Source organism: Hakea prostrata, chromosome 8, assembly GCF_041222555.1.
Source record: "Hakea prostrata isolate BN-2017 chromosome 8, UWA_Hpros_2, whole genome shotgun sequence".
Lineage (NCBI taxonomy): Eukaryota > Viridiplantae > Streptophyta > Magnoliopsida > Proteales > Proteaceae > Hakea > Hakea prostrata.
Window position 1 is genome coordinate 40,992,382 of NC_142607.1, and position 27,675 is coordinate 41,020,056.

A 27,675-nucleotide genomic window follows, 5' to 3' on the forward strand; every position below is an offset into this window, starting at 1 on the left:
ATGATTTTGGCCATGATCTTGGCCTTGATCTAAGCCTATGACTTTGGTCATTATCATGACCCTGATTTGAGTCTAAACCTTCCACCCACTGACCCACATGGAGAGGAATTAATTCTAATCCACATGGGTGGATACTTGACACGTGTCAAATCTTAAAAACATGATCATGTTTTGTAGAAAATTAATAAAAATAAATTATAACCTCTTGACCAATATAGTATGCATCCATCTAATTTTGGCACTGATCCTGACCCTAATTTTGACTCTAGTCTTAATGTTAATTTGAACTTGTGATTCTTTTATATATATAGGGTCAGGGCCAATTAGGGCCAATTAGGGCTAATCAGGGCCAATCAAGGTCAGGGACAGGGCCAATCAGGGCCAATCAGGGCTAATCAGAGCCTATCAGGGCCAGGGCTAGGGCCAATCAGGGCCAACCCATCCCGACCCGGCCCTATTAGGGCCAATCAGGGCGGGAATAGGCTTGGCTTGGCCCTGTAGGGCTTAGGGCTAGGGACAATAATCCTTGGCCTTGAACTAGGGTCAGGGCGGGAATGGGCTCAGATTAGAACACATAGGGTTGGGTTTGGGATTGCAAAAGCCCGGCCCAGCCCCGACCTGTTGCAGCCCTACTTATGTTTTCCACTGTTTTATAATTTTTTTCTTTTGGTACAAAATCTATTTTACATAATGGTTATCAAAAGATTTTTACAATTAAGCTTGAAACATTTTTTTTGGGGAGTTTTGGCCTGAAGATATTCTTGTTATTAAGAAAAACCTTAGAGACCATTCAGCATCCACTGCACCAAAAGACTTAATTCTTTTATCTATAAATCCATGTTTTCTCTTTTGGGATATAAGAATCTCTCCATGCTATATTAATTCCCAGAACCCATCTCAACTTAGCGATATTATGAGTTTTTTTTCTTCTTGAAAATTGTATTTAAGAAACCATTAACGTTAAGAATTGAATTCAAATTTCTATAGAAAAACCAAAGAATTAAATTCAAATTATGGTTAGTAAAAATCCGACCATATATTTTTCATTTATGCTTATGTCCTTGTGGGTTTGGGCCAATGAGTTTTCTTTTCTTTATTTTTTTACGGCTGAAATATAAGATTAAGGAAGTTTTAAGTTTGAACCTTCATCTCTCCATACTTGCCTGGGCCCTAATCTTTGTGATTGACTTGATGATGACCCCAAAAAATTTGTAAGTCAACCTAGTTTAAATTTCAAAAATAAAAAGATTTTTTTACATGAAAATAATTAGGTCAGGTCCAAGTTGAATCTTTGAAAGAAAAAAAATTTGGATGAAGAACTTCTTATATACCGGTAGGGGTGTCAAATTTCAACCCGAACCGTTAAAACCGGACCGAACCAGCCTGTTATAGCCCGAACCGATCCTTAATGGGCCGTAATTGGGTTGAGGGTCCTCAGCCCGAACGCGTTTCTGGCTGACCGGGCCGAGCCCGTGTGCGGCCAGCCCGTTAGTCTTTTACATAAATAAAATTAAAATATTAAATGTAATTAATTTTTTTTTTATTGTTTAAATATAATTAATGATCCATGAATTTCGATGTTTGAAACGTTGAGACTCGAGTTTGAGTAGTTGAGAGTTGAATGTTAACACGTTTAACAGTTTAAGCTTTAAGTTTTAACTTTTAACTTTTTAATTTTCAAATTTCATTTAGTTTTATTGTTTTAAAATTTAAAAGTCTTAATTGATAACTCTTAACTCTTAAGTCTTAATCTTAATCGTTAACTTTTTAATTTTCAAATTTCATTTAGTTTTATTATTTTAAAATTTAAAAGTCTTAATTGATAACTCTTAACTCTTAAGTCTTAATCTTAATCGTTAAATTTTTAATTTTTAAATTTCATTTAGTTTTATTATTTTAAAATTTAAAAGTCTTAATTAATAACTCTTAAGTCTTAATCTTAATCGTTAACGTTGTTTCACCGTCTACACATGATAGAAAAATCTAAATTCTTTATTTTTTGAGAGTGGAGGGTGGTTTGGATCAAGCTAATGCCATCACTTAGTTGTTGGATCTACTTGGAGTCTTCAATCTTTTGTAGTTTTGTGTGTGAGAAACTAGGATTTGGAGTTGAGAAAAAAATAAAAATAAATTTCAATATTGATTTTTAATTTAGTCCAAACCGTTAGCCAAACCGAATCCAAATCATTAGGCCAAATCGTTAGTCAACCCGAACCGAAACTGCACCGAACCTCGAAACCGTTATCTTTTAAATGGGCTGGTTTAGGCTAGGGGTTTTTCAGCTCGAAACCGTTAGGCCTGGCCCGAAACCGCTCCAAACCGCACCGTTGACACCCCTATAATACCGGGATGAGAATGAGAATATTGATGTCGCCGAATGGGTACAAACCCAAAACCTCCCCGTGGGAAGTAGGGCCTTTAACAGCTTTACTAACCCACCATTGACAAATCTTCAAAATTAGCAATAGAATTACTCAACCAACACTTCCTTAAAATTTCCACTCTTTCTTTTTTGGTCTACTCTACAATTCAAAATTTATTTTACATATCGGTCATCAAAAGATTTTTACAGTTGAATCTAAAATAACTTTTCTTGTAAGTGACGATTTTATATGTATATTGGGAAGGTTTGGCATGAAGATATTCGTGTTACTACCAAAAGAGACCACTCGAGTACTTACAGCACCAAAAACTCACTTTTTTTTATCCATAATTCTAAATTTACATCCACTTGTTATTAGCCATTTGGATATAACCAAGGTTTAAAGTATTTCATGAGTATGGTATGACACTAGCTAATACGTATCATATTAAATGATAAAGTTTTCCTAGATGGTCAGATTTAAAAAAAAAAAATTATTCAATAAGATATTTTTAAACTTTTTTTACTCAAATGGATTTTATTTTTGAAAACAAATTACTAAATCCCAAATTTTGTGATAATTTTTCTTATCCAACTAATATTCTACGGTGAACTACCTAAATTACCCGCAAAATCTTTTATTGCAAACAATGAAACCGACAAGTGATAGGAAGACTAAGAGCTATAAGAGACAAGATATTATTGGCCCTAGAATTGCCAAGAAATTGAAGTATTTCGTAAGCGTTTCTCAGAAGTTTTTATATAAAAGACTTGAGGGGAATTGGGGTAATTCATGGTAGAATATTAGTTGTACGGAAAAGTTTTATCACAAAACTTGGAGATTTAGTAATAATTTCCATAAATAAGATCCATTTAAATAAAAAAAATTTAGAAATATTTTATTGAGTAAATATTCTTTTAAATCTGACCATCATGGAAATTTTCCCTATTAGATACAACTAATATAATACAAGTCGATGTTATTGGATTGCATTAAATTACATTGGCCAACACAGTACAATACTCAATACAAAGTGATACGTCTCTTAAAATCCTTAAACCAATACTATACTCAGTACAAATATTTAACATCTTTCAGCCAGACTCACATGAGTGTGGGACCTACATTACCATTCTCTGACACGAGTAAATCCTGTAAATATGGCTGTATAAGTGAAGAGGCAGTCTAGGTGGAGAAGATCTACACTGTGTATTAACCCTCACAACCCATTTTGTCTTGGTAGTTAATATGTGAGTTTTTTTTTTTTTTTTTTTTTTTGAAGAAAATATTTTCAAAAACTATTAACGTTAAGAATTGAATGCAATTTTCTACAAACTGAAATTAAGAGATTACCCCCTTAAAATCAGATTAGGTAGATTGAAGACGATAAAAAAAAGATGAATATCTAAATCTTTGGATTTTTTTTTTCTTCTTATTTTTTTTTTATAGAAACCGAGATACTCTGCTCCCATGAATTAAGGTAAGATCTGAAACACAATCAACTATTTAAATCGGTCTCTATCCTATCCAGAATCATTTTGCTTTCTCTCATTCATTTCTACGTTATCCTTCTCGCTCACTCTGACTTCAGTTCTGTCTCTAGATCTGCTACCACATATACGAGAAGAAAGCTCTTTTAAAAACACTCTACGAAGGTACGTAAATAATTTCTATGGGATCTTCTTAGTTTTTCAATCACATTTTGGTTTATTTTGCTTAGAGATTTCTGCTGTTCTCTTCATTCTGATTCTTAAACTCCATTTTCATCGTAAAACCCTTTGTTTATGTGAAAGCATGCTGTTACTATGAATCACTTTTTAGCAAACAAAAGAATTCTCTGTGTGATCTCAATTAATGAGAAAGTTTTCGTGCAAAATCTTTTTTTTTTTCTTCTTTTCTTCTAAATCTAATTGGCTCCTCCGAGTGACGAATCCAATTTAGATTGGGATTGGATCTAATTTGAGAGTTTTTAGGGTTTTTTGGTGTGTTCAATTTTGTCGAATCGGCTGGAATCGATGTTACTTGTGTTAGTCATGGTTGATATTTTGAACCATGCGTGCAACGGGGTTGGATGGAATTCCATCCTCTTGAAACGGTCCTCGTTAGTTAATTGCGTCGGATCTATTAAGAAAGATCCGACCGTTCATTTTATTTAAATCCCTTCATCTTTGCGTCCGTGCACGGTGCACGGTTCTTCTTCTTCTAACATAATAAGCGTGGAAATGACACACGACACCCCTCTATACATGGTTTTTTTAATTTTTTATTATTTTGATGAATATTTTGACCTGTTTGATAACCAGCTTCTGGTGTTCCTTGCTTGGAAAAGTCAAAAACTGAAAATCCATTGTTTTATTTGTTTCTTAAAACAAAATTTGGGTGTGGATTAGATTAAGTGAAACAAAAATTGGGTGTGGATTAGATTTAAGTGAAACAAAAATAGAAAGGAGTATTTATGAATTATTATTATTATTATTATTATTTCAATAAATATTTTTTTGACTTGTTTGATAACCGAGCGTCGGTGTTCCTTGCTTCAAAAAGTTGAAAACTGAAAATTCGTTTTGTTTTGCATGCTTTTTGCAGCATAAATTGAAATTTATGAAAATTTATTGTTGTATCGGTTTCTTAAAGCAAAAAATGTGTGCGGATTAGATTTAAGTGAAACACATTTAGAAGGAAGGAGTATTTATGAATTTTTTATTATTATTATTTCAATAAAAAATTTTGGACCTATTTCATTTTCTTTCCTCTTTCTTCACACACGACTAAAGGGAAAACTTAGACTTAGAAGAGCTAAACTTTTCTCCTAAATTTTCTTTAGAAGACCACAATCAGGAATTTTTATTCTCTCTCTCTTTTTTTTTTTTTTGTTACTTTTCTCCAATTTTCTTTAAGGTTTTTTTTCTCTTTCTTTCTCTCTTTTTAATGTTTATTATGTATGAGTAAGAGTGTGAAAGTTTCTTGCTGCTTTTCTTATTAGTTATTTATTTTACTTATAGTTGATGTGAGAGAGCATATAATTTTAATATACCAAATTAAATTCAAATTTTAACTACGACATTCTATCCTAGAATTCAAAAGAATAGGAAAGTTTATATTGTAAAGTTATAATGGTATAGAAAGGTATAATTGAAATTATAAGTGGAAAAAAAGGTGTAATTGAAATTACAAAGTAACATTTACTAATCTATAATTTTATAATTAGAAATCAAATACTAAGGCAAAATTTGTGTCTCCTTCTAATATAATAATTATATTTTTTAAAAAATGAAAACAGAAACATTCGCAAATGTTGCTGAAATTTCTGTGACATTTAAGGGTTTTGGTTGTGTCGACGGCCATTGACACCCCTTTTATCGGTGATATTTCATACCTTGACATTCCCCCATGTTGAAACTTGAGTCCACCCTTGTGAATTATCAAACAGGTCCTCATTTATTATCCATCCATATATTTTCATTGTTGCTATGGTTTTCTAACACTTGGATTCTTGTTTTCATTCTTCCATGAAGGTTAAAGCTCTTTTATGGTGCATTTCTGGAGAGAATCTTTTAAGTTAATTTCTGAAATTTCACAAAATGGAAGGTGGTATTCCCAAAGCTGACAAAACAGAATTCAAAGAATGCTGCCTTACAACATGGAGACAGCCTTATATCATGCAGCTTGCTTTATCAGCTGGCATAGGAGGGTTTCTCTTTGGTTATGATACAGGTATGCAAATCCATGAATGATTTTCTTACTTATGAAGTGAATGATTGTTCACTATATATAATCCTTCTTGTTTACTATCATGTAGGAGTTATCTCAGGCGCCCTTCTTTATATCAGAGATGATTTTGAAGCTGTTGACAAGAGCACAGTTTACCAAGTAATCTTGCATATGTTCTTCTCATTTTCATATTTGAGTTGTATTGGGTTTCATTCCTTATCTTATATAACATCTTTACTTGCAGGAATTCATAGTGAGCACTGCAGTAGCAGGAGCTGTGATTGGTGCTGCAATTGGTGGATGGATTAATGACTTGAGAGGGAGAAGAGTATCAATCTTGTTGGCTGATGTTTTGTTTTTCGTTGGTGCTGTAGTCATGGCTGCCTCAATACATCCTATGATGATAATTTTAGGAAGGGTTCTTGTGGGTATGGGTGTCGGAATGGCTTCCATGACTGGACCCCTTTACATTTCAGAAGCTTCTCCTGCTAGAATTAGAGGTGCCCTTGTTAGTACAAATGCTTTGCTAATTACAGGAGGGCAATTTTTATCCTACCTTATTAATCTGGCATTCACAAAGGCACCCGGAACTTGGCGTTGGATGCTCGGAGTTGCAGGAGTTCCAGCTGTGATTCAGTTTATATTGATGTGGTCACTCCCTGAGTCCCCTAGGTGGCTCTATAGAAAAGGTAGGAAAGAAGAAGCAGTTGATATTCTGAGGAAAATCTACCCAGCTCATGAACTTGACAGTGAGGTTGAGTCCTTACGCATTTCAGTTGAAAATGAAATAGCAGAGGAAGGTTCCATTGGGGAAGATGGTAACATATTTATTAGAATTAGGAAAGCATGGGGTAATGTGATAGTGAGAAGGGGGCTCATTGCTGGTGTAGGATGTCAAGTAGCACAGCAGTTTGTGGGCATCAACACAATCATGTATTATAGCCCAACTATAGTACAATTGGCTGGGTTTGCTTCAAACTCTACTGCCTTAGCACTCTCCCTTGTTACTTCTGGTCTTAATGCTACTGGTTCTGTTGTTAGCATCTTATTTGTTGATAAATTTGGGAGGAGAAGATTGCTTCTTTGGAGTTTGGTTTTTATCATGATTTGTCTTGTTGGTATATTTGGAGTGTTCATGGCAGCAGCTACACATTCTCCACCAATAAGTCATGTGGCATCTACCCACTTTGGTGCAAATGCTACATGTCCTGTGTACTCAAAAGCGAAAGATGCATCATCTTGGAGCTGCATGTCATGCTTAAAAGCATCATCTGATTGTGCTTTTTGTGCTAATGGCCAAGTAAGTCTGTTCTTCCTCATTCTTATTTTTGAATCATGTGTCAATAGAACTCATTGAAACCCAGAAGATCAGCTTTTTTTGTAGTTCTGATTTTGGATTTCTTTTGATTATGCAGAAACCTGGTGCATGTCTAGCTACCCACCCAAGTATAAAAGATGCTTGTCATGCAGAGCACCACGAATGGTTCACTAAGGGATGTCCGAACAGTTTTGGAATTGCAGCAGTAGTTGGCTTAGGAGCATATATAATTGCTTTTTCACCTGGTATGGGAAGTGTCCCTTGGATTCTGAACTCAGAGATATATCCATTGAGATATAGAGGGTTATGTGGAGGGATGGCTGCAGTTGCTAACTGGTCTTCAAACTTCTTCGTGAGCGTGACATTCTTGACTCTGACTCAACTCCTCGGTTCAGCATATACATTTCTCTTGTTCGGGTTCTTTTCATTCCTTTCTTTCATATACATCTACCTCTTTGTACCTGAGACCAAAGGGTTGTCATTCGAGGAGGTTGAGAAGATGCTGGAACGAGGATTTAAGCCCTGGCCCTTCAATTCTAGAGAAAAAAGCAGCATAAATAAGGCTCAAGGAAGCCAGTGATCTAATACTTCTATTTTCAGACTTAATTTGTCTTAAGGACTATGATATATTTTATTATCCGATTATCACCAATTGCTCATACTTCTGCTATTTGTGATTTTTCTTACATTTAAGGTGATACATCTTTTGGTTTTCATGTTTGATGGTATAGGATTATAGCTTACTATAATCAATCTTGTCATTTGCAACTTAATATGGAAAGCCTATTGAGTTGCTCTCCTACCAAAAGCAGAGTATAGTTTTAAGATTTTCACCTTATTTACTAGTAAAATTGAATTCGATTTTCTTGCTTACGTGGTGATGGGAGGAAACTAAATTCAAGCCTAGAACAATGGATACAAATTCATTCCTATTTTTATATGATAAGAAGCCCTAGAACTCCAGGTTGCAGGGAACTTAATAATCACTTGGTAAGAGTTTCACATGTCTTGTGCATTGAAAGACATTTTTTCTTCCATACTGAACTTAGAAATGTAGTTATAAGGACATGATTCCATGCACTACATCTTTTGTTTTTCCTCTTAAATACTTTAGGGAGCCAGTTACCTTATCAATGTGCTAATTTTGGATAACATCCTAGTCCTTGAATTTGGTTATTGGGTTGTAAGCCCTAATAAATTGTTTAGTGTAAAGAATTTGGATAACATCCTAGTCCTTCTATTGATATATTTCATGAAGAGCAACCTTACAGTTTTCACATTCTAGTGTTGTGGTCAGTACAACTATGGTGATTGTCATTCTAAAGTGTCAGGAGCAGCAATGAGACTGCACATATATTGATCAAATGGTAAGGATTTGAAAAGCAGAAAACCAAACTGGAAAAATCAGAACAGAGCAGAATATATTTGCATTTCTTTTTAAGTGTAAATATCCCCCAAAAGGCTCACACAGAAATATTACAGGATTTGTTCAAGTACTACAGTTAAAACACAAAAATCCATCATCAACTTACCTCACACTCACCTCAATTTAAAAAATAATAATAATAATATAATCTAAATACCAAACCAATATTGGATCATCAGACTATCAGCAACTCCATCGTACTCCAGCAAAGGAAAAAAATAAATCGATCTCTCTAAAAGTGGAAACAGATGAAAAAGAAATACCCTGTTGGAGAGGAAACATGTTTGTCAAAGAGGATGTGAGGGACTTTGATTATAACTCAACAGGATCAGTCAAGGATCCTTACCATCAGCATCAGATGTTTCTACTTAATCATCTCAGCTCCAAGTATCTCATTTTCACTGCCAGAGCCCTTGAGGAAATTAATGTTCACTAAGCAGAAAGTTGTAAATGTGGCCACCACCCATAATGGAAAAATCATCTATGAGCATTCTGCTGGTTCCAGTTCAACAGCAAGAATTCAGAATCAAAACTCGGATCATTGGAAATCAGGTTTGATTTTGTTGGACCTGATGAACCTTTAACACTGAGAGATCTCTGCTGACAGCCAGTAGGTTTGGCATTCCTGGTGAGAAAAGTAACATCATTACCAGCAGATGAGCAAAATGAGAGTCTATTGTTGGCGGGTGAATTTTGATCAGAGTAAACATCTCGGGTTTCCAGCCTTTGTTTTGGTGCGCTAGATGCTCTGGCCTTTGCCCTGGCAGATTCAGTCGTAGACATGTAACTTGGAGTATCAGAAAAGCTTAAGCAAGGATCATAATCCCCAAGTAAACCACATTTATGCTGATTAAGTGAAGTCCTTGGAAGTGATATTGGCGAATCAAATCCTCCTTTTCTATTTTTTCTAGTCTCTCTCATTCTGAGCTGTATTACTTCCTCTCCATATCTGTCCAGTGCATTTAAACAGGCGAGTGATTCAAAATTCTCTGTTCCATCACTCTCCTTTGCATGGGCATCCACCCAGTGTTCTAACCAGTTGCTGCACATTCCAGCAACCTTACCTGGTTCTGATCCAGTCCGTCGCCTCTCCTGAGAAATGATCAATTAATGTTAAATATTGAAATGAATTAAGTCAATGACTTCAGATAAACCAGACCCACCTGATGAGGAAATGAATATTTCTTTATACGCTCTCTTCTACTCATTGCCTCTTGCCTGCTTAAAAGTGTGGTCTTGAGTTCTTTTGATAACAAGTTTCCTTCCCACGTCTGATAGTGCTGAGAAAACAGGAATTAGAAATCAGTTCGTGATTAACTAGCTACTTTGAATTGCATTCCAACAAAAGAAGCTTGCTATGTTCGGGAGAAGGTATTAGTCCTTAAATTAACTTGAAAGCATTCCTTCTTGCTACTGATATCCATGGTTCATTGCATACCCTTCTTTCCTTGTCCCCTAATTCATTGCTGTCTGTTAGCATTTGTTGCTTTTCTTTGGCATCCCACCCATCCTCCGCAAATCCAATTCTCATTGAACAGGCCTGAGACTGTATGTTTACTAGAGACTGCAAACTCTTTAGAGTGTTGAGTGCTTGGCGTCGCACAGCTCGGCCTCGAACCATAGCTTGAAGTCTCACCAGTCCCTTTAGTGCCCGCAACGCTTTCCTTGCCTGTAGCTCAACCCCAAATGAATCCAAAGAATACATGTAAGTAAATTGAAAGACAAGTACATTGACAATTTCATGAATGACAAAAATTAGAGATTTTGAGACATGATAAAATCTGTTGGATGAAATCAGAAAAGAAAAATGTGTTTCTTCAGCAGAAGAGCTAAGAGTCTCAAATATCTTACAAGATAACCACGGAAAACAGCCTGAATTCTAATAGAAGCTTTTTCTCTGATTGCCTTCTGGCCCTTCTCCAAATGATGGCGCGATTGAGGAACATGTGTGAGTCGTACAACCTCGGCTGCTGCCTGAGCAGCTGCAACAGCAGCCTCAGCAGCCGCTGCTGTTGCAATAGCAACAGTCACAGCACGCTTGCTTTGCTCTTCTTCTGTTTGACTTAATGTCCTCTCCTTGAATGAAAATGATGATGGCGCAGAAGTGAGAAGGCGTTTGATCTTAAACCTAACAGGTATCCATCTCCTCCGCTCCTTCTGGGGAAGAATTTACAAAAACTAAGGTTATATAATTTTTTTTGACATTGCAAACCAAATAAAACATTGTAAATATGAATTTCTAATTCAACAGTATATACTATATAGATAGAGGAAAGCAGAAACAAATGAAGCAATTCTGTGTCCACCTTTTCTTGTTTTTTCTTGGGCTCTGACACGAAGAGTCTCTTCAACAGATCAAACCAGCTCCTCTTCCTTGCCATTGAGGAACATCACACCATATACAACTCAAAAATACACAACAGACATTACTGTTATCTATATTTATCTGGAACCTGTAAATTATCCTGCCATTAAATCAAACATGTCATCTACCACCCATTAAATACTGTCATTTTCACTTTTTGGGAGAGACCCAGATGATTAATATTGTCTGTACTATATTTCACTCTGGTAAAAGCTAATAGGACCTTAGCTAACTCAAGTTGGACTGAGAGGCCAGTCGTTCCATAGAGAAACAAACCGAAACCAATTTGCTGATGGGAAGAATCAACTTTCTTGAGCACGAATCCTAAACAAATGCTAACTAAATTCAAAGTCTATCCCTTGATTGGGATTTTCATTCTCCTTTTTCATCATCTAATAAAGTGTTTCTGAAATCATAAGTCAGAATCTTCAATACCCAGTTATGATATGTAAGGAAAACCGACTCAATGGTCTTACCCATTAACCATAAACCTAAATTGAAACAGTAGACAGACTCTTCCTAGAATCTAAAGCAATATTTCACAAAACCCAGATAGAGCAACCAATAACTGAAACAGAGATAAGGGATACCTGAAAGAAAGCCCTCCAGAAATGAAGGTAACAGCGTGGTGACTTCAAAGCAGAACTGTTCCACTCTATTTGATCTGGAAAAAGACCTGAAAAGCCTGTTGGAGCAATGATAAGTGGGTAATAATCAAAGCCTGTATCTATCTTTTTGGTGGCGCTTCTTCAGTTCTTAATCTGAACTATCAAGTCGGCTCCTTATTAAATGAAGCAAAGAAGAAGATTATGAATTTGGGTTTTCAAGAAGATGGGCTGGAAAGCAAGAATTTTCATGAAAAAGCTTGAAACCATTTTTCTATAATGATGCAATTTGCAGGTATTCTTGTGTATATCCAGCTTCTCAACTGCCACTGAAGTGAGGGTTTGTAGTGTTCCCACTTGAATTACTGAACTACCCCTCATCTTCAAATGTGCTAGAGGGGAACAAAGGGTATTATTGAAGGGCAGAATAGTAATTAAACTTATCTTTTCAGACAAACAGAGGACTCAGAAGGTATTATTGATTTTGATTCACGGTGATGAGTGATGACTGGCCCTATACTATGATGGCGCCACTGCCAACCTGTCTAAATATGAATTCATGCATGCGTGCCACCCCAAGACTTTATGTGGAGTTGAACGTGGTCAACGGATGACCACATCAATCTATTTATATATTTTTCTTCAAATTTTTTTTTTTTTTTAGTAAGGTGTCTCTTTTTCTTCAACATTGTTATTAGTTCTCAACAAATCTATGATTTAGTTTCTTAAGTACTTTCCTAATGGCCACAATGAATCCTTTGAACAATAACTTAGAGAACCAAGGTTTAAAGTATCAGTATAGAGTATTGTATGAATAAGCACAATTCGGCTTGATTCTAGAGAGGTGTCAATGGGTGGAAATAGGCGATGGGGTACATGGGTTTTCCTTATTCAAAAACTCACTAATAGTCGCTTAAGGATGATTTTAAGAAATGTATCGTTTGGTCGTTTAGTTGAGCGGATTGGTGTTTTGTTGTATGAAATGGTGCAAGTACGTGTTGCGTATATGTTGGACGTGCTGTTAATAAGGCTGCTGATTGGATGTCTAAGTTTCCACTCAATTCGAATTGTTCTTGGATGTTTTTTCAGGATGTTCCTTACGGGTTGAAGGAGATCCTTAAGCGGATTGTGATGTTGCTTCCTTTTAGTTTCTCTTTGAGTCTTTGACTCCGTTGTTTTCTTATTGAAAAAAAAAAAAAAATTTATTGTCTTGTATCGAGTATTATATCGTGTTGACTCATACATCTTGGTATAATATTATACATGCCCTTTAAAAATAATCTTTCCCTGCAATTGTATAGTTTTATTATTGTTCTTGTTTTGAGAAAACAAAGCTACCAATTTGTGTGGTGTATATTGTTATGCTTACCCTTTGTACTATCATATGAACCGACATGAGTCTAGGTCCCATTGACAATGTGTGATATAGTGGGATGATTACTCAAAGAGAGAAAAACCTACTTAAGAACCTACTTAATACCATAAATTAGATTATTCAAACGAAAGTTCTTTCTATATATTTTCAGAGAAAGCAAATGCCATGCCATTTACACTCAAACCATCTTCTTTTTAAATTATATTAACTCCAATCCTATTATTGGTGCAATTTCACATAAACATCATCAAAACCACATTCTTATCCTTATTTGGAAATTTAAATATTTATTTAGTGGTCCTTAACCAGATCATGTGCAGTGTACTTAGCTTTAAACTCCATGCTTTACTCAACCTAGAAAATTAAAATTGCTTTAAGCTCCAAGCCTTAGGACCATCAATTACCTATTGGGATTTATCATACCAAAATATATATATATAGCATCAATGGCTACACCCACTTTTAGGTTGAACTTCTGATCATTGTTCTCTTTTAACTTTTTTTTTCCCTTAAAAGCAAAATATATTTTGGCTGTTTGGTAAACCAACCTCCATAACTTACTTGGAGTTTGTATGAAATTCCAAAAAATTAATAATTATAATCATGCCAATGTCATGATTATATTGAGATAATATCGATTAAATATTGATATTAATCATGTTTGATGGGTCTAAATAGAAAAACACCCTCTATTGTGCACAACAGTACACTTATATGCCAAACAAGTGACTAAAAAAACTAAAAAATTAAAAGAATATTGAAAAAAAAATTAATTCAAAATTAAACCTTTAATTACAGTCTTCTATTTGATATATAAGTAATTTGTTGTGCACAACAGAAGATTTTTTTTTTCCGAGTCTAAAATATCCATACCTAAAACCGTGATTGAAATGATGTTACAACATTACTTGTTTTTGCTGATAATCATTGAATGAAGAATTATTTTTTCTTCTACCATAAATGGGGGGGGGGGGGGAATCATTTTTTTCAAGTAATAATCCAAATGCTACAATGAATGAAACATTTATAAGACCCTACTTAAAGGAAAATTACCATGATCTTGGACACTTTGCTTTCAGTATTCCCCACAATGCTTTGAATGTAAAGCTTTACCTCCTTACCTTTCCATAACTCTCATTTAGAGAGGGAGAGGCGCATGTGAGGTGGTAGATGAAGGGTGGACCTATACATGAAGGTCCAATGAGAAAGTAGCCACAAGATGTAACTTGACAAGGAAGGTTAGCTTTTTAAGGGCCCAAAATCAGCTGACTAACTTTGGATAAAGGCATCTTTGAATTGGCTTAAAACACCGAAAGTTCCATGGCCCAAGGCTTCATAATTGCCACATCTATGCACGGCTGACATGAATGTATTAATGTGGGTGGGGATGGGATCTGGGTTCTGCCTGAGCAGCTCCCCCATTGCCATACTCCCTCATCTCATCCACCACTGACATCAATGGCACCACCTCTGTTAACCCTTTACACTGCCAACAGTTTCATGGTCTTCTCCCTTGCCCTCTTTGCCATTACATTTTTCTAAGATCTCTTACCATCACCAACAGTTAGAAGCTCTGTTTTCTATCATCTCCTTGACAACACAACCCCCCCCCCCCTGGCGCAGGGGGCCAACACAACAACGCACCGATGTGCTGTAATCGGCTAGACATGGCAACACATGACACAGGAAACATGTACCTGTCAGTTAAGCACAGAAGAAACTCGTCCAGTCCAATTTACATGATAGAAGCAGTGCTGAAAATTTACCTGTAAAAACCAATTAGTTCATTCAGAAGCAAACCCTGTATCACCATCATTGGGTCTGAGTTTTGGAGCTATTAACATTTTCATTAGAGATTCTAGAAATACAATTAGCTCTATACAGAATAGTCATTTTTTTCCTGTAGAACTAAGAAGGAACATGAAAACATATGATAATCCGCAAGTTAACCTTCAGAAGAACTGCAAAACCCATGCATTCCAACTATAAGTACTGCAAAAACTTCCAAAGCTAAATGTCAAAATTTTAGCACGTATACTTGTGCAGTACAACATTTTCTACATATGAGTACAACCAGTAATAATTGGATTCTCAAATTGTGGGTCTATGTAACCCTGAATTAAGCAACATCGTCTGTTTCTTTATAAGGACCAAAAACATATAACTCCTTAAGAAGGGTGGAGGATTACTATTTTAATTTCATTTCCCTCAATGTCATCATTTTATTCGAAGCTACTAAATCCATTAATGGGTTCCATGGCTTCTTTGTCAGTTCCCAAAGCACATTCAGGCTCCTCTTCACCGCTTCAATCCTTCATCCTCAAAAACTATGGTTTTACCATGCTCATCTCATCTTCCACATCATCAGAGTTTCATGAGGAAGATTACATAACATTAGTTGAACATCATCCTACTGTATGATCTCTCTTTTAAAAAAAAAAGATGTATTTTTTTGGATGAATAAAAATATTTGTTTGACATGCTCATCTCCACAAGAAGGTAGTCTAAGCAACTTGATAGCATGACTGCTGACCGAAAGGCAGAAACTCTGGACTCAATAAGCTGCAAGCAAAGCAAGAGCACCCACGGTGTCATATTCAAATACCTTTGAGAGAAAAGTAATGGAGGCGAGTAAATGAACTGATAGATGTTACATAATTGATATAAACATTAGATGGAAAAATAAAAAATAAATGGAAACTCTTTTCCTTGTTTCCCCTTTTATTTTCTAGGAAGATTTATGTTCTCCTGCAGCTAGAGACTTGCCTGATATACAGAATTGATAGGGAGCAGAGAAGGATCCTGGGTACCATACAACTGGCTTGCTGATGAAGCAAATTTCTGAGCCATTGATGAGCGCAAATCAACAAAGCCCCCCTACTGTAAAATTTCCACGTGAACACCAATAATGCTCTATTTTGAAGTTCACTGAAACCAAGTAGCCCAACTTTCTTACAAGCTGTTGCCTGGGGAAGAATCATCTCATACAAGTTGCCCATTAAAATGCATTGGGGCCTTACCTTAACCAAATCATGGATACTAGGGAGAGTCCAAGAGTTAGAAAACACCCGATGGATTTAACAATGAGGTCGAATCTGCAATAACCTGCAAAAAAGTAACAGACCATAAAAATTGGTTCAGCAGACTGGATCCACATGTCAAGGACAAGCACAACAACAATTTTTTTTGGGTGAATAATATATTAAATAACTGAAAGAGAACAAGAGAACATATACAAGAGGGGAAAAGAGGGGGGGGGGGAGAGAACAGTCAATATGAAGACTGAAGAGGGGGAGAGAGGCTCCAAGAACTAACAATCAGCCTATTTCTTGGAGAATCAGCAATAAGGGGGTGGGGAAGAGAGCAAAGTCTCGTCGAAACATCAAAATAGATGGCATTCCAAATCAAATCACGGGATCGGGATTTGGAAGTCCATCTTCTCAGATTACGTTCCCACCAAAGATGGTGGATAGTGGCTGCAAAGACAAGCTTACCCACATGGTCACAGATAGTGGCACCTATAAAGTTTCTCAAGATCCATTTCCATTCTCATTCAAAGCCAAAAGGGCGTCACGATCTAGGCCAAATAGTGGCAAGGGCTAGGATCCAAACAGAGCGGGATAGCGGGCAACCAAAGAAGAGATGGTCCAGGTCCTCTGAACAATTCCAGCAAGTGGCACAGTTGGGGCTAACAGGAATGTGGCAGCTAATGAGAAAAGCTTGGATAGGAAGAGCAAGGTTAAGGGCTCTCCAAAGGGTGAGGGAGTGGCGAGGGATGTGGCCTTTAAACCATACAAGCTTACACCATGGGACCGGGGGGAGGGGGATCTGAGGAGGTTCCAGGCTGAGGCAATGGTGGATGGGTTAGAGGGGGATTGAAGCCAGGTGATACGGTCCTCAGAGAGGGAGAGGAGGGGGGGTAGGGAGGTCCAAACTTGTGTGAGACAGGGGTGAGGGATGGTAGTCCAAGACCCAGAGGAAATGAAAGCGGAGAGGGGGTGGATTTAGGGATACGAGAGTCATACACAGTTCTGGGACCAAGAAGAGTGAACAAGATACCCATCGGATGCCAAGGATCAAGCTAGGAAGAGGTTGAGAGACCAGTGGAAATCTGGATAGAAATTGCAGAGATAGCGCGGTCTCGGAGAAGCATGAGCTTCCTCCAGATCCAGGAGGGGTTGGCAGAGGGAGGGAGACAGTCCAAAGGGAGTCATTCTTAAGAAGGTATGAATAGACCCAAGAGACCCAAATGGAATCATGTTTAGAGGCAATTTTCCATATGAGTTTCATAAGGCATGCCATATTCATGTCTGAAATACGACGGATACCCAGACCTCCTTCAGAATAGGGCAGGCAAATAGCTTTCCAAGGTATGGGATGGAGGAAGCGGGAGATCTCTTGGCCTTTTCAAAGGAAAGCGCAGAAGATAGATTCCAGAGAGCGGATAGTGGATTTGGGAAAGGAAAAGATACCACACCAATAAAGATAGAAGGAATGAAGGACAGAGCGGATGAGCACCACTCTCCCAGCAAAAGAAAGAAACTTACTTTTCCAGAGTTGGAGCTTTTTCCGAATATGGTCAAGCATTGGGGAGCAGTGATGGCGAGTTAGCCTACCAGGGATGAGGGGGAGGCCAAGATAGGTGACAGGGAAGGAGCCAAGAGAAAACCCCGTAAGGAGGAGGGAGGCACGGGTAGAGTCCGGGATACCAGAGAGAAAGATAGCAGACTTCTTGAAATTGACTCTGAGACCGGAGAGAGATTCAAATAGAGAGAGAGTGGATAGAATAGATGAGATAGAGGAATGGTCAGCCTTAGAGAAAATCATGAGATCATCCGCGAAGGCCAAGTGGGTGAGTTTCAAGGATCGACACTTAGGAATCGAAGAGATGAGTATTTGATCAGTTTTGGATTGAAGGAGGCAGGAAAGAACCTCAAGATAAGGAGAGAGGGGACATCCTTGACGGATCCCGACTCAAGAAGCAAAGAAACCCGTAGGGGAGCCATTAGTGATTACAGAGAAATGGGGGGTGGAGATGTAGATCTTAATCCATTGGATGAAGGGAGGGGGGAAACCCATAGCCGATAGAACTTCACTAATAAAGTCCCAACGGATAGAGTCAAAAGTTTTGTGAAGATCAACTTTCAGAGGGCAGCAGGAGAATGGGCAGATCTGTCAAAACCTCGAATAATCTTAGCACAGAGGAGGATATTGTCAAAAATGGGTATCCGTTGTATTTCATATGAGTTTAATAATGAGTGTGGATCCACACTCATATGAAATACCTAGTTGCCATATTCAATCCAGTATCCACACTGGTGTGCTCTGTTTCTTTCTCTTTTAATAATGAAGGATCTCCATTTGATTTTTCTCGCCTCAAAGGGGTATTCGGCAGGTTGCCCTCTAAGCCCTTATGTTTTCGTTTGTGCCATGGAGGCCTTAGCCCGTACCTTAGGTGATTATAGGGATCTACATGTTTTTAAAGGTATCTGCATGACTAGAAACACTCATGAGGTAAGTCATTTGTTTTTTATGGTTGATGTATACATCTTTTGTTGAGCTAGTCCTGAAGATTTCGTCTACTATATTTGTTGCACTTGATATTTTTCTGGTTTGTCTGCCCAAGAGGTTAATTTCTCCAAAGATGGACTAACTTTTAGTGCTAATGTCTCTTTGCAACTTCAGGAGGAGCTTAGTAAAATCATTAAATTAAACCAATGCATAATTCTAGCAAGTATCTAGGCTCTCATCTGATGGTCTCCAAGTCTTCTGTCAAAGATTTCTAATTAGATAAGGTGGCTGATAAGTTGAAAGCTAGGAAATCAAATTGCCTAAGCTTTGCAAGGAGAAAGTTCTCATTAAATCTGGTTTGTCCTCTATCCCAACTTACCATATGGCCACTTTCACTTTGCCTCAAAAGATTTGCAATAAAATTGATGCTATTTCTAGTAGATTTTGGAATGGTAACATATCCAAAAATCCAATCCTTCTATGATTTCATGGGATAAATCCCATTTACCTTTATCACAAGGGGTTGGATTCAGGAAATCTTTGACTCATAATAAAGCTCTTCAAATGAAACTTTCTTGGAGACTCCTTACTCAACATGATTCTCTATGGGCTGAATTACTTCAAAGCAAGTATTTACTAACACTACTTTTTTTTTTAAGACATTTAACCTCAGTTACAAAGAATTTGGGTTTATGCCAAGAAAATCTACGACAGAGACTATCTACCTAATTAGGAGACTAATGGAAAGGTATACAAAATGTAGGTAAGACCTTGATATGGTATTTATTGACCTAGAGAAAACTTATGATAGAATTCCTAGAGCATTAATTTGGCAAATATTAGAGAAAAGAAGGGTCACAAGTAAATACGTGGACATAGTTAAGGATATGTATGATGGTTCAGTGACAAGTGTAAGAACAGTGAGGGGACAAAATAATGAATTCCCAATTACAATTGGGCTACATCAAGGGTCAACTCTAAGCCCATATCTATTTGTACTTATAGTGGATGAATTAACCAAAGACATTCAAGACGAGGTTCCTTGGTGTATGTTTTTTGCTGATGATATTGTGTTGATAGATGAGACTCAAGTAGGATTAATACCAAGTTAGAAATTAGGATCATGGAAAGTAATTATGGAATCAAGAGGCTTTAAACTAAGTAGAACAAAAAAAAAATATCTAGTTTGTAACTTTAGTCATGATTGGGTAAACAATGAGGTGGTGAAACTTGATGATAAGGGGGCTCCTCAAAGTGAATGTTTTAGGTACCTAGGTTCAATCATAAATAAAAGAGGTGATATAGAGGATGATGTTTTCCAAAAAATCAAAATAGGGTAGATGAAGTGGAGAGGTGCATCCGGGGTCTTGTATGATCGACGTATCCCATAAAAGCTTAAAAGAAAAATCTATAGGACCGTCATTCAACCAGTTATGATGTACGGTGCAAAGTGTTGGGCTATTAAAAATAATCATATAAATAAATTGAATGTAGCAAAAATGAGGATGCTAAAATAAATGAGTGGCCAAACTAGGAAGGATAAGATAAGGAATGACCATATTAGAGTTGGTCTGGGAGTTGCTCCCATAAGTGAAAAGCTATAAGAAAGTTGTTTGAGGTGGCACGGTCACATTCAATAGAGGAAAATAAATACCCCTGTACGGAGAAGTGATATAATATAAATTGAAGGGATTAGAAGAGCTAGGGGCAAACCTAAGATAACCTTAAGAGAAATGGAGAGAAAGGATACGTGTAGCTTAGGCCTTGTATCTAGTATGGCCTCAAACAAAGCTGAATGGAGGGCAAGAATCCATGTAGCCGACCCCATTTAGTTGGGACAAGGCTTATTGTTGTGGGGTGGGGGGTAATCACTTGTTATTATGTTTGGGATTCTAGAAATAAAATCTTATTTCAAAATGCCAAATTGACTCTAGTTTTGATTTTATCAATGGTTTTACATTGGTTAAAAACTTTGGAGATTCAATCTGTGAGTTCAGGAACTGCTGATTCTGTGTTACGTGGCCCTGCTTCCCTTTGGAATACCTTAGCTTATATGCAAACAGATTGGTCTGTGTTCATTGATCCTGTTCTATGGGTTGCAGGAGTCTCTCTCAATGCAGTAGCACTCACCAGCTGGGCTTTTCGTTTTGCACAGGAGGACACTGTTTGGTACATTAGACAGGATAAATCATCGCATGGGGACTTGGTTGAAGCTCTAATTTCAGCCCTTTTTGTTGCACAACAATGTTTGTTGATCAAGGATTGCTTTATTTGATTCAGCAGCCTAGAGCTGGAGGATCTTTGCCCCAATCCAAAGACTGCTTGGTCGTTTTATTTGGTCTTACTTGATATTTCTAAATATTTTTCAGAATCTTGGTTTTGTATGGATATTATTTACTCCTGTGATGATGTTTGTCACATATCTGACCATCTTGGCATTACAATAGAGTACTCAACTCGGTTATACCCGAACATATATTTTGCAATTCTATTATCTGTATCTTGTTTGGCTTAATCAAAAAAAAATAAAAAAAGTCAGCCATTACATAGTAATTAGAATAAATAAAATGACAAATCCAACAAATTAGGAAATAAATATTCAGTCACACATAGGCATGCAGAGATGTTCCCATCTGAAGGACCATAATAAAAATACAAAAATGCAATCCACATGCAGATTGGGATTTCATTTGGGAAGAATCATGCGAATCACACGAACAACTTAACAAAAGGAATCAAGAAGAAGCAATGAACTATAAAACCTAGCATGCTCCAGCAGACGATAAAGAAGAAAGAAGAAGCAAACAGAGAGCTCGGAGGCTTACCTGGGGTACACTGGTCACGAGCCTCAAGCGATAAAGTTGGAAACTGGACAATGTCTGGTTCTCACTTCTCAACATCGATGAACTCGACGAAAACCCAAGTAGAATTTATCGAACTTGGAAAAAAGGTCCGTTTCTGAATAAAAATAAAAATAAAAATCTCATATATTTTCAACCAAAAATAAAAATAAAAATCCATGTACTGGTGTCAATCATCGAGTTGTCTATTGCGCACAGTTGGGGATGTTCGACCAAAATTAATACTTATATGAGTTGACTTGTCAAGTTGAGATTATATTATAAATATCTCTCAACTGTCCCATTTAAAGGTAAAGCTCTTTTACTTTTATATTGTTGTTTAGCTATTCAGCTCGGAGTTCTCAAAACCCTAACCTTGGGCCAGTCTTGTTCCTAGATCTAACTTTCTCGTCTGATGCTGCTACCAACATCAGTCCAACAAGCACCTATTGTTTGTGTCTATGAATAGGTTTTAATCCAACCAACAACCAGGGCAGACCTATAGAGGGGCCGAGGGGGCCATGACCCCCGAATTTTATTAAAATAATATTAATTATCTTATTTTTCTTGAGTTTTTAAGTTTTTTCTCTTTTCACATGTGAATGTCACTCTTTGGCTCTCTTCGAATATTGAGAATAATTTTAAAAGTAAAATAATGAGTATAAATGTCATTCTTAATTAAAAACTAATTTCTCAATCCCTATTTATTTTCTTCTATTTTCTTTCTCATCTTTTATTTCTATTTATTGTCTTCTCTTTCTATAAATGTGGATTAAGAAAATTTTTGAAAAAAAATCTTATTAGATATTCAAAATTTCATTTATAATTATAAACTAATTCCTCAATTCTTTTTTTTTTTCTCTTCTATCTCCTCCCTCCTCTCTCTTTCCTTTCTTCCTATTTATTCTCTTCCCTTTCTATAAGCATGGGTTAAGAAAATTTGGAAAAACATATACTCCACAATTATATAATCTTTCTCTCTTTCAATTTATTTATGATTTCTCTTTTTCTCCTTTTGTTATTCTTTTTATTTGATTTTATATTCTATGTTTCTTTATTTCTTTTGCAAGTTTTGTTATTTGATTTTTTATTGTGATTTGTAGATAAAATATCTATAGTTAGTAAGGTAATTAACTACCATTTTTGCATCTATTACCTAAAAAAAGTTTTTTTTTAAAATTTATTTATATCTCCTATCAAAGAAAATTTTGACTTGCATTTAACTTTTTAAGGTTGAAATCATGTATATATATATATATATATATTGTTGCTTTAATTTATCTATATTTTGTCTTGAAAAAAAAAATTATTAATAATTTATCTTTTTTTTTAATATATGTAAGCCCCACAAAATATATGTAGACTTATATCTTAATATAATAAAATAATTTAGAGGTGAGACCTTCAATGGATTTTATAAGGGCCCACACAATATGTGTAGCAAAACAACACAAATGCTTCCCCAACGGAAAAGTTATATGGTCTTCATTCTTCGGTCCCCCCATATTAAACCCTGGGTCCGTCCCTGCCAACAAAACTTGATCGCAATTCACTCAAGGAGTTATATTTGAAAGCAACATGTACCATCACTCATACTATTTGTTTTTATCATAACTGCACCAATAACGATATTGATACAAAATTGTGTGGTACAATTTTGATTTTGAGTGTTTATTTTCTATACTATGTTGAAACTATTATTACATTACCAAAACCGTAACACTTGACATCTTAACATACGATGGGTTCTTCCCAATAAGAAAGTGGAAGGCAAGAACATGAATAGTCCTACTTGATCCAATAATTGTTTTAGACAATTATCAAAATAAATAATATAAAGAGTGAAAGGCTTTGGGTGTCTCATACAACACCACTATTAGTTTTGGGATAGATCGAAAAAAAAACTCACACAAGTAATAATATTCAACTATGAAGACTACAGAGTTAGAAGTTCATAATTTGGAAAAATTATAACAAAACAAAACTCACAATAATCAAAAGATTATTCCAAATTTAAAACATCTTGACCCAAAGAAACAATCCCAATAAGAGAATTATTGATTGAATTCACGTGGTTAATTCTAACTTCACAGGCTTGAATCAAACCAGATTCCACAGTTTCAACAATTAGACTCGAATCACATTAAATTCCACAAGAACAAGTGAAATCAATTGACCAGCATCATCTCAAATGACAGAGCCACTCTTTTTTTTTTTTTTTTTATCGAATCATGCCCTATTGCAATTCATTTTATAGAAATCCTCATGCAGCTTATAAAATGGAAAAATATTTTCCTATAAATATCTACTGATTTTTTTGGAGGAAAATCTGGGTCAGTCTTAGATTTTCCTCGTTGGAAGTTGGAACTTGGAAGGGGTGGATGGGTAGGTCAGTTATGATGTGTCAGGTACTGAAAAAGTAACTCATTCGGAGTAATCGACGCAAGCCTAACCATTAGATTGGCACAACTTTCTCTGTGCAGTGTTTCCAGTGACTGCAAGCGTGCAACGTCTGCTTCATAGTTGAGGTCAAGTTCTTAGTTGTTTGCAGCTTTCTATAAGCCGCTGCGACAGATTTCCGCTTATTTCATCCCTTCAAATTCTCTGCATGCTTCAGATATTCAGAATTGATATTCTTGTAGATCTGTGAGGTGTTGTTTCTTGTGGGTTCTTTCAAAACCTGAAACCATGAATGATAGGTTCAGACGCCATGGAGTTGGTGATATTTATCATCAAGATGCAACAAGGACATCCTCAAGATCGCACTACAGAAGACCGCCCTCTGGTACGTTTGCTTTGGCTGATTGTTCAGAAACTTAACCGATGGGTTCTTGTAATTTGCTCTCTTTTTCAGATTTTTCTTTGTGGTTTCTGGGTCCCCTCTTTGTATGTATGTTCCGGGCTAAGTAATTGCATTAGCAGAGTAGCTTAATAGGAGAAGATAATGACTGTGATTGAAAGATCGAGATCCCTCTTCTTTTGGGTTCTTTTGACCCCAGAAAAAGACCTTAATGATTTAGAAGCTGATTTTTTTTGGGGGGTAAGTTTAGATTCTTATTTTTATCATGGGGGTTCTGTTTCTATGTTTTGATCATGGTATGATGGGTTGCTTGATTTGTCTGACCTTTCTCTTATAACTTCAGGGCCCAGGCAGCTTACTGTACCTGCATGGGAGAAGCAGTTTTGCAGTGAAGTTGGCGGAATTCCCTGGAGAAGAATCTTAGACGCCAAGAAGGAGACGTCTTTCCATGAAAATGTGCTTAAGTGGAATGATTCAGCTGGCCAACAGGCATTTGACAATGCAAAAAACCGCTTTTGGGCAAAAATGAATGGCCTCCCCTGTAACATTTCTCTGCCTGACCGAGATATGTACATTGATGAAATTGACTGGAATTGTGTTATTGATCCGGAGCTGTTGTTGGATTTAGAGCAAGAACAGCTACCTTTCAATAAAGATGACAAAAAGGGGAAGTCTAAACTTGTTGGTGATTCTCTTTTCTTAAGTCAGCCAGTTCTATACTCTGGATGGGATGATGCCAAGGAAATTCCAGGTGGAACTGTTGATGATTTACTGGATTCAGGATTACATGCTTGTGTTCGTAATGTCAATAATGCTGTCAGTCCTTGGGAGCGTGAATGTGATAGGGGAAACAATGCTTTGGAGAATAGCAAACATGGAGACTCTAGGGGCACCTCATGGGAGAGAAACCAATGGGAGAAGAATAAAAATGATTGGGAGAATCCAGAACCCAATAACTGTGCAAATTGGGGGACATGGGATGAGAATTACAGAAAAAGAGATGCTTCTAGTCAATACATGTCGAGATATAAGACAAATAGGTCTCAAGGAGATTACTGCCAAACAGATAATCGGTGGATGAGAGGTCAAGGTAGGAAGAGGGTAAATTTATCTTATGAACTCCCAAGGGTGGATAAGAAGCCTTTTGCCTCACAGCATTGGAACTCAATCAATTCTTGCAATGGATCCAGGGAAACAGGCAACCCGCGGAGTTGGGAGAAACGTGTTTCTTTGTAGTCAGTGACCTAGATCTACCTATTTAATTTTTGCTGGGTTCTGGGACTATTCAGATTCCTGAAACAGTGGAAATCCAGGAACATGGAAGGAGAATCATCTGAAGAGAGGTGGTGCTACTTGACCCATTTTGGGGTATAAGGCGTCAAGGTATACAGAAGATGACTAACAAACAGTTCATGGATGGAAGAAGATTGTTTCTTTTATGTGCGCCTGGTGGATAAAACGCATGTGGCTGCATCATGGTATTCTTGCTGTTCAGTCAGTTTGTAGGCCCGGAGAAGTAGGCAATCTTGAAGTTAGAGAATGCTGTTTCTTAGTATTGGTTGACTCTGATCTACCTTTAATTTTTGCTATATAACTGAGTTATAGGACACCACCTTCTTATATTAATCTTCTTTATGTATGTAGTCAAAATTTTCAAGTATAGTCCCTGTGTGACATATGAAAGGCACAAGTCTATGTAAACAATGAGAACATTATTTTTTCTTTCCTCTGGATTGCATTCTTGGTCTTGATCGATAAACTGTTATTGGAATATGCACAGATTAGTTTATCCTGTATTTTTCTCTTCATCTTTTTGTTTTACTATTTTCATTGTATTTTTGAAGTAGCAATAAAAGGCTAATACCAGTTTGCAATTGAGTTGTTTATCAGGCATCTAACAGGGAGAACAGAATGGGTAAAAGAATACTAAGGAGAAAACAGGTTGGGCTTATATAGGAGGATGCTGTTGCGGTGATGGGGAAGAGAAGACAGCTTTTGATACTCGACCCTCCCCTGCCCTTTAGCCATTGTCCACATGCTGCGATATGTGTATGGGTCCCTTTTTCTTTCCATCTGCAATTCCAATGGCCAAGGAGAACAACACATCGATCCCCTCATCCTTTATTCTTCTCTTCCTTATTAGTCCTTTACATTTTTTGGGTGAGTAAGAAATGCATATAAACAATCCGAATGAAGGAGAAAAAACAAGGGAGACAGAGAGGGGGGGGGGGAGCTCCCAACTAAGAACTCCTTGGAGAGTGTAATAAAGAACTATTTAGGTCCCAGGTAAAAACATATGCCTGTTCCTTGGGGTATCTACAAGAGGTTTAATGCTTAAGGGGCAAAAAGGAGATTTTGGATCTGACATCATTGCATTTGGTCTTCCACATCTGGTCAATGGATCTGGATTTGGGAGTCCATCTGTGAAAATTATTAGCCCTTTAATTTTTACTCCTCACAATGGATGTTGTGAGCATGAAGAATGCATCCTTGTTCTTCCATCCGCCCACCCCTTGTACTTCTCTTCCTTATAAGTCCTTTACTCTCTAGCCCCCACAATGGATGTTCTGAGCACAGACAACACATCCATCCCCTTGTCACTTTCCCCTCTTCCTTGCTAGTCCTTTACTTTCTAGTCTTCATAATGGATTTCGTAAGCCCTTAGCTTTAAAAATTATCTCAGTGCTTGATCTGGAACAATGTCTATTGCGCCTAGTATGATCTGTTTAGTAAATGCAGGGAACAGATGCATATAAAAGCTTTTGGAGTTAGTGGAAGTTTCTTTGATTTGTCTTGCAACCTTTCTTGCAAAACAAAACATTTTAGCTATAGTTTGGTTTGCCGTTTTGGAATAAATTAGAGGTCTATGTGCATTCTGAATCTTGACTTTTCATTATTTTCTTGCTTTAGAGCGCATTTTAGACCTAGTATAAATTTCAAGAATGAAGACCAGCACAACTTTATGCATTTATATTCGTATAAACACCACATGGGGATTGTCAAGTGCTTGAAAAGTATATAGACAAGGTGTTCATATTCAGATGATTTCATGAAATGGGAAAGCTGCTTTCTTGTGGAATTTTTGAACTTACAAATTTTTAGACAAAATGTCTTCTCTATGGATGCACAATAAGGCTGTGTGTGGTATGCATTCTATGACTGGGATGCATTTTGAGGTGATAAAAAGAATAATTGGTGTCCGTTCTCATCCTCAGGCTTTAGAATGTGTGGGGAATGAGGCTCATTCTAGAATGCTCATTATGACCCATTCCATGTTTTGAGACAGGAAAAATCTTATTGTGAAAGCCCAAAGGAACTTGACATCATCCTTGAGACTGAAGAAACCGTTGGAGTTTCAGCA

At 36.8% G+C, this 27,675-nt stretch overlaps 3 protein-coding genes and 1 long non-coding RNA gene across 4 annotated transcripts; 2 read left to right on the top strand and 2 right to left on the bottom strand.

Annotated features, from left to right (window-relative positions):
- Window positions 1–3,925: 3,925 nt before the first annotated feature.
- On the top strand, window positions 3,926–8,029 carry LOC149007899 (inositol transporter 4-like). Its single transcript, XM_089165876.1, has 5 exons — window positions 3,926–4,018; window positions 5,879–6,077; window positions 6,163–6,233; window positions 6,319–7,374; window positions 7,490–8,029. The coding sequence occupies exons 2-5, from the start codon at window positions 5,945–5,947 to the stop codon at window positions 7,970–7,972; spliced, it is 1,743 nt and encodes a 580-aa protein (XP_089022002.1). The 5' UTR covers window positions 3,926–4,018; window positions 5,879–5,944; the 3' UTR covers window positions 7,973–8,029.
- Window positions 7,944–12,098, bottom strand: LOC149007900 (protein IQ-DOMAIN 12-like). Its single transcript, XM_089165877.1, has 6 exons — window positions 11,774–12,098; window positions 11,125–11,283; window positions 10,670–10,975; window positions 10,257–10,487; window positions 9,982–10,098; window positions 7,944–9,910 (listed from the first exon to the last, which is right to left on the bottom strand). The coding sequence occupies exons 2-6, from the start codon at window positions 11,197–11,199 to the stop codon at window positions 9,296–9,298; spliced, it is 1,344 nt and encodes a 447-aa protein (XP_089022003.1). The 5' UTR covers window positions 11,200–11,283; window positions 11,774–12,098; the 3' UTR covers window positions 7,944–9,295.
- A 2,379-nt stretch (window positions 12,099–14,477) lies between these two features.
- LOC149007901 (uncharacterized) lies at window positions 14,478–21,678 on the bottom strand. The gene is made up of 4 exons (XR_016175338.1): window positions 21,500–21,678; window positions 16,184–16,268; window positions 15,930–16,091; window positions 14,478–15,725 (listed from the first exon to the last, which is right to left on the bottom strand). It is a non-coding gene; the product is annotated as an uncharacterized LOC149007901 (long non-coding RNA).
- Window positions 21,679–23,864: 2,186 nt separating this feature from the next.
- Window positions 23,865–26,507, top strand: LOC149007902 (uncharacterized). Its single transcript, XM_089166082.1, has 2 exons — window positions 23,865–24,299; window positions 24,658–26,507. Exons 1-2 carry the CDS (start codon window positions 24,203–24,205, stop codon window positions 25,548–25,550), a joined length of 990 nt encoding a protein of 329 aa, XP_089022208.1. The 5' UTR covers window positions 23,865–24,202; the 3' UTR covers window positions 25,551–26,507.
- The last annotated feature ends 1,168 nt before the right edge of the window (window positions 26,508–27,675 follow it).

What these genes read in the sequence shown, in the direction of transcription:
- LOC149007899 (XM_089165876.1), top strand. Translation starts at nt 5,945, where the DNA reads ATGGAAGGTGGTATTCCCAAAGCTGACAAAACAGAATTCAAAGAATGC. An exon ending in TCTCTTTGGTTATGATACAG is followed by an intron (nt 6,078 to 6,162) that starts GTATGCAAATCC and finishes ACTATCATGTAG; the next exon opens with GAGTTATCTCAGGCGCCCTT. An exon ending in ACAAGAGCACAGTTTACCAA is followed by an intron (nt 6,234 to 6,318) that starts GTAATCTTGCAT and finishes CTTTACTTGCAG; the next exon opens with GAATTCATAGTGAGCACTGC.
- LOC149007902 (XM_089166082.1), top strand. Translation starts at nt 24,203, where the DNA reads ATGAATGATAGGTTCAGACGCCATGGAGTTGGTGATATTTATCATCAA. An exon ending in CTACAGAAGACCGCCCTCTG is followed by an intron (nt 24,300 to 24,657) that starts GTACGTTTGCTT and finishes TTATAACTTCAG; the next exon opens with GGCCCAGGCAGCTTACTGTA.
- LOC149007900 (XM_089165877.1), bottom strand. Translation starts at nt 11,199, where the DNA reads ATGGCAAGGAAGAGGAGCTGGTTTGATCTGTTGAAGAGACTCTTCGTG. An exon ending in CCAAGAAAAAACAAGAAAAG is followed by an intron (nt 10,976 to 11,124) that starts GTGGACACAGAA and finishes ATTCTTCCCCAG; the next exon opens with AAGGAGCGGAGGAGATGGAT. An exon ending in CTGTTTTCCGTGGTTATCTT is followed by an intron (nt 10,488 to 10,669) that starts GTAAGATATTTG and finishes GTTGAGCTACAG; the next exon opens with GCAAGGAAAGCGTTGCGGGC.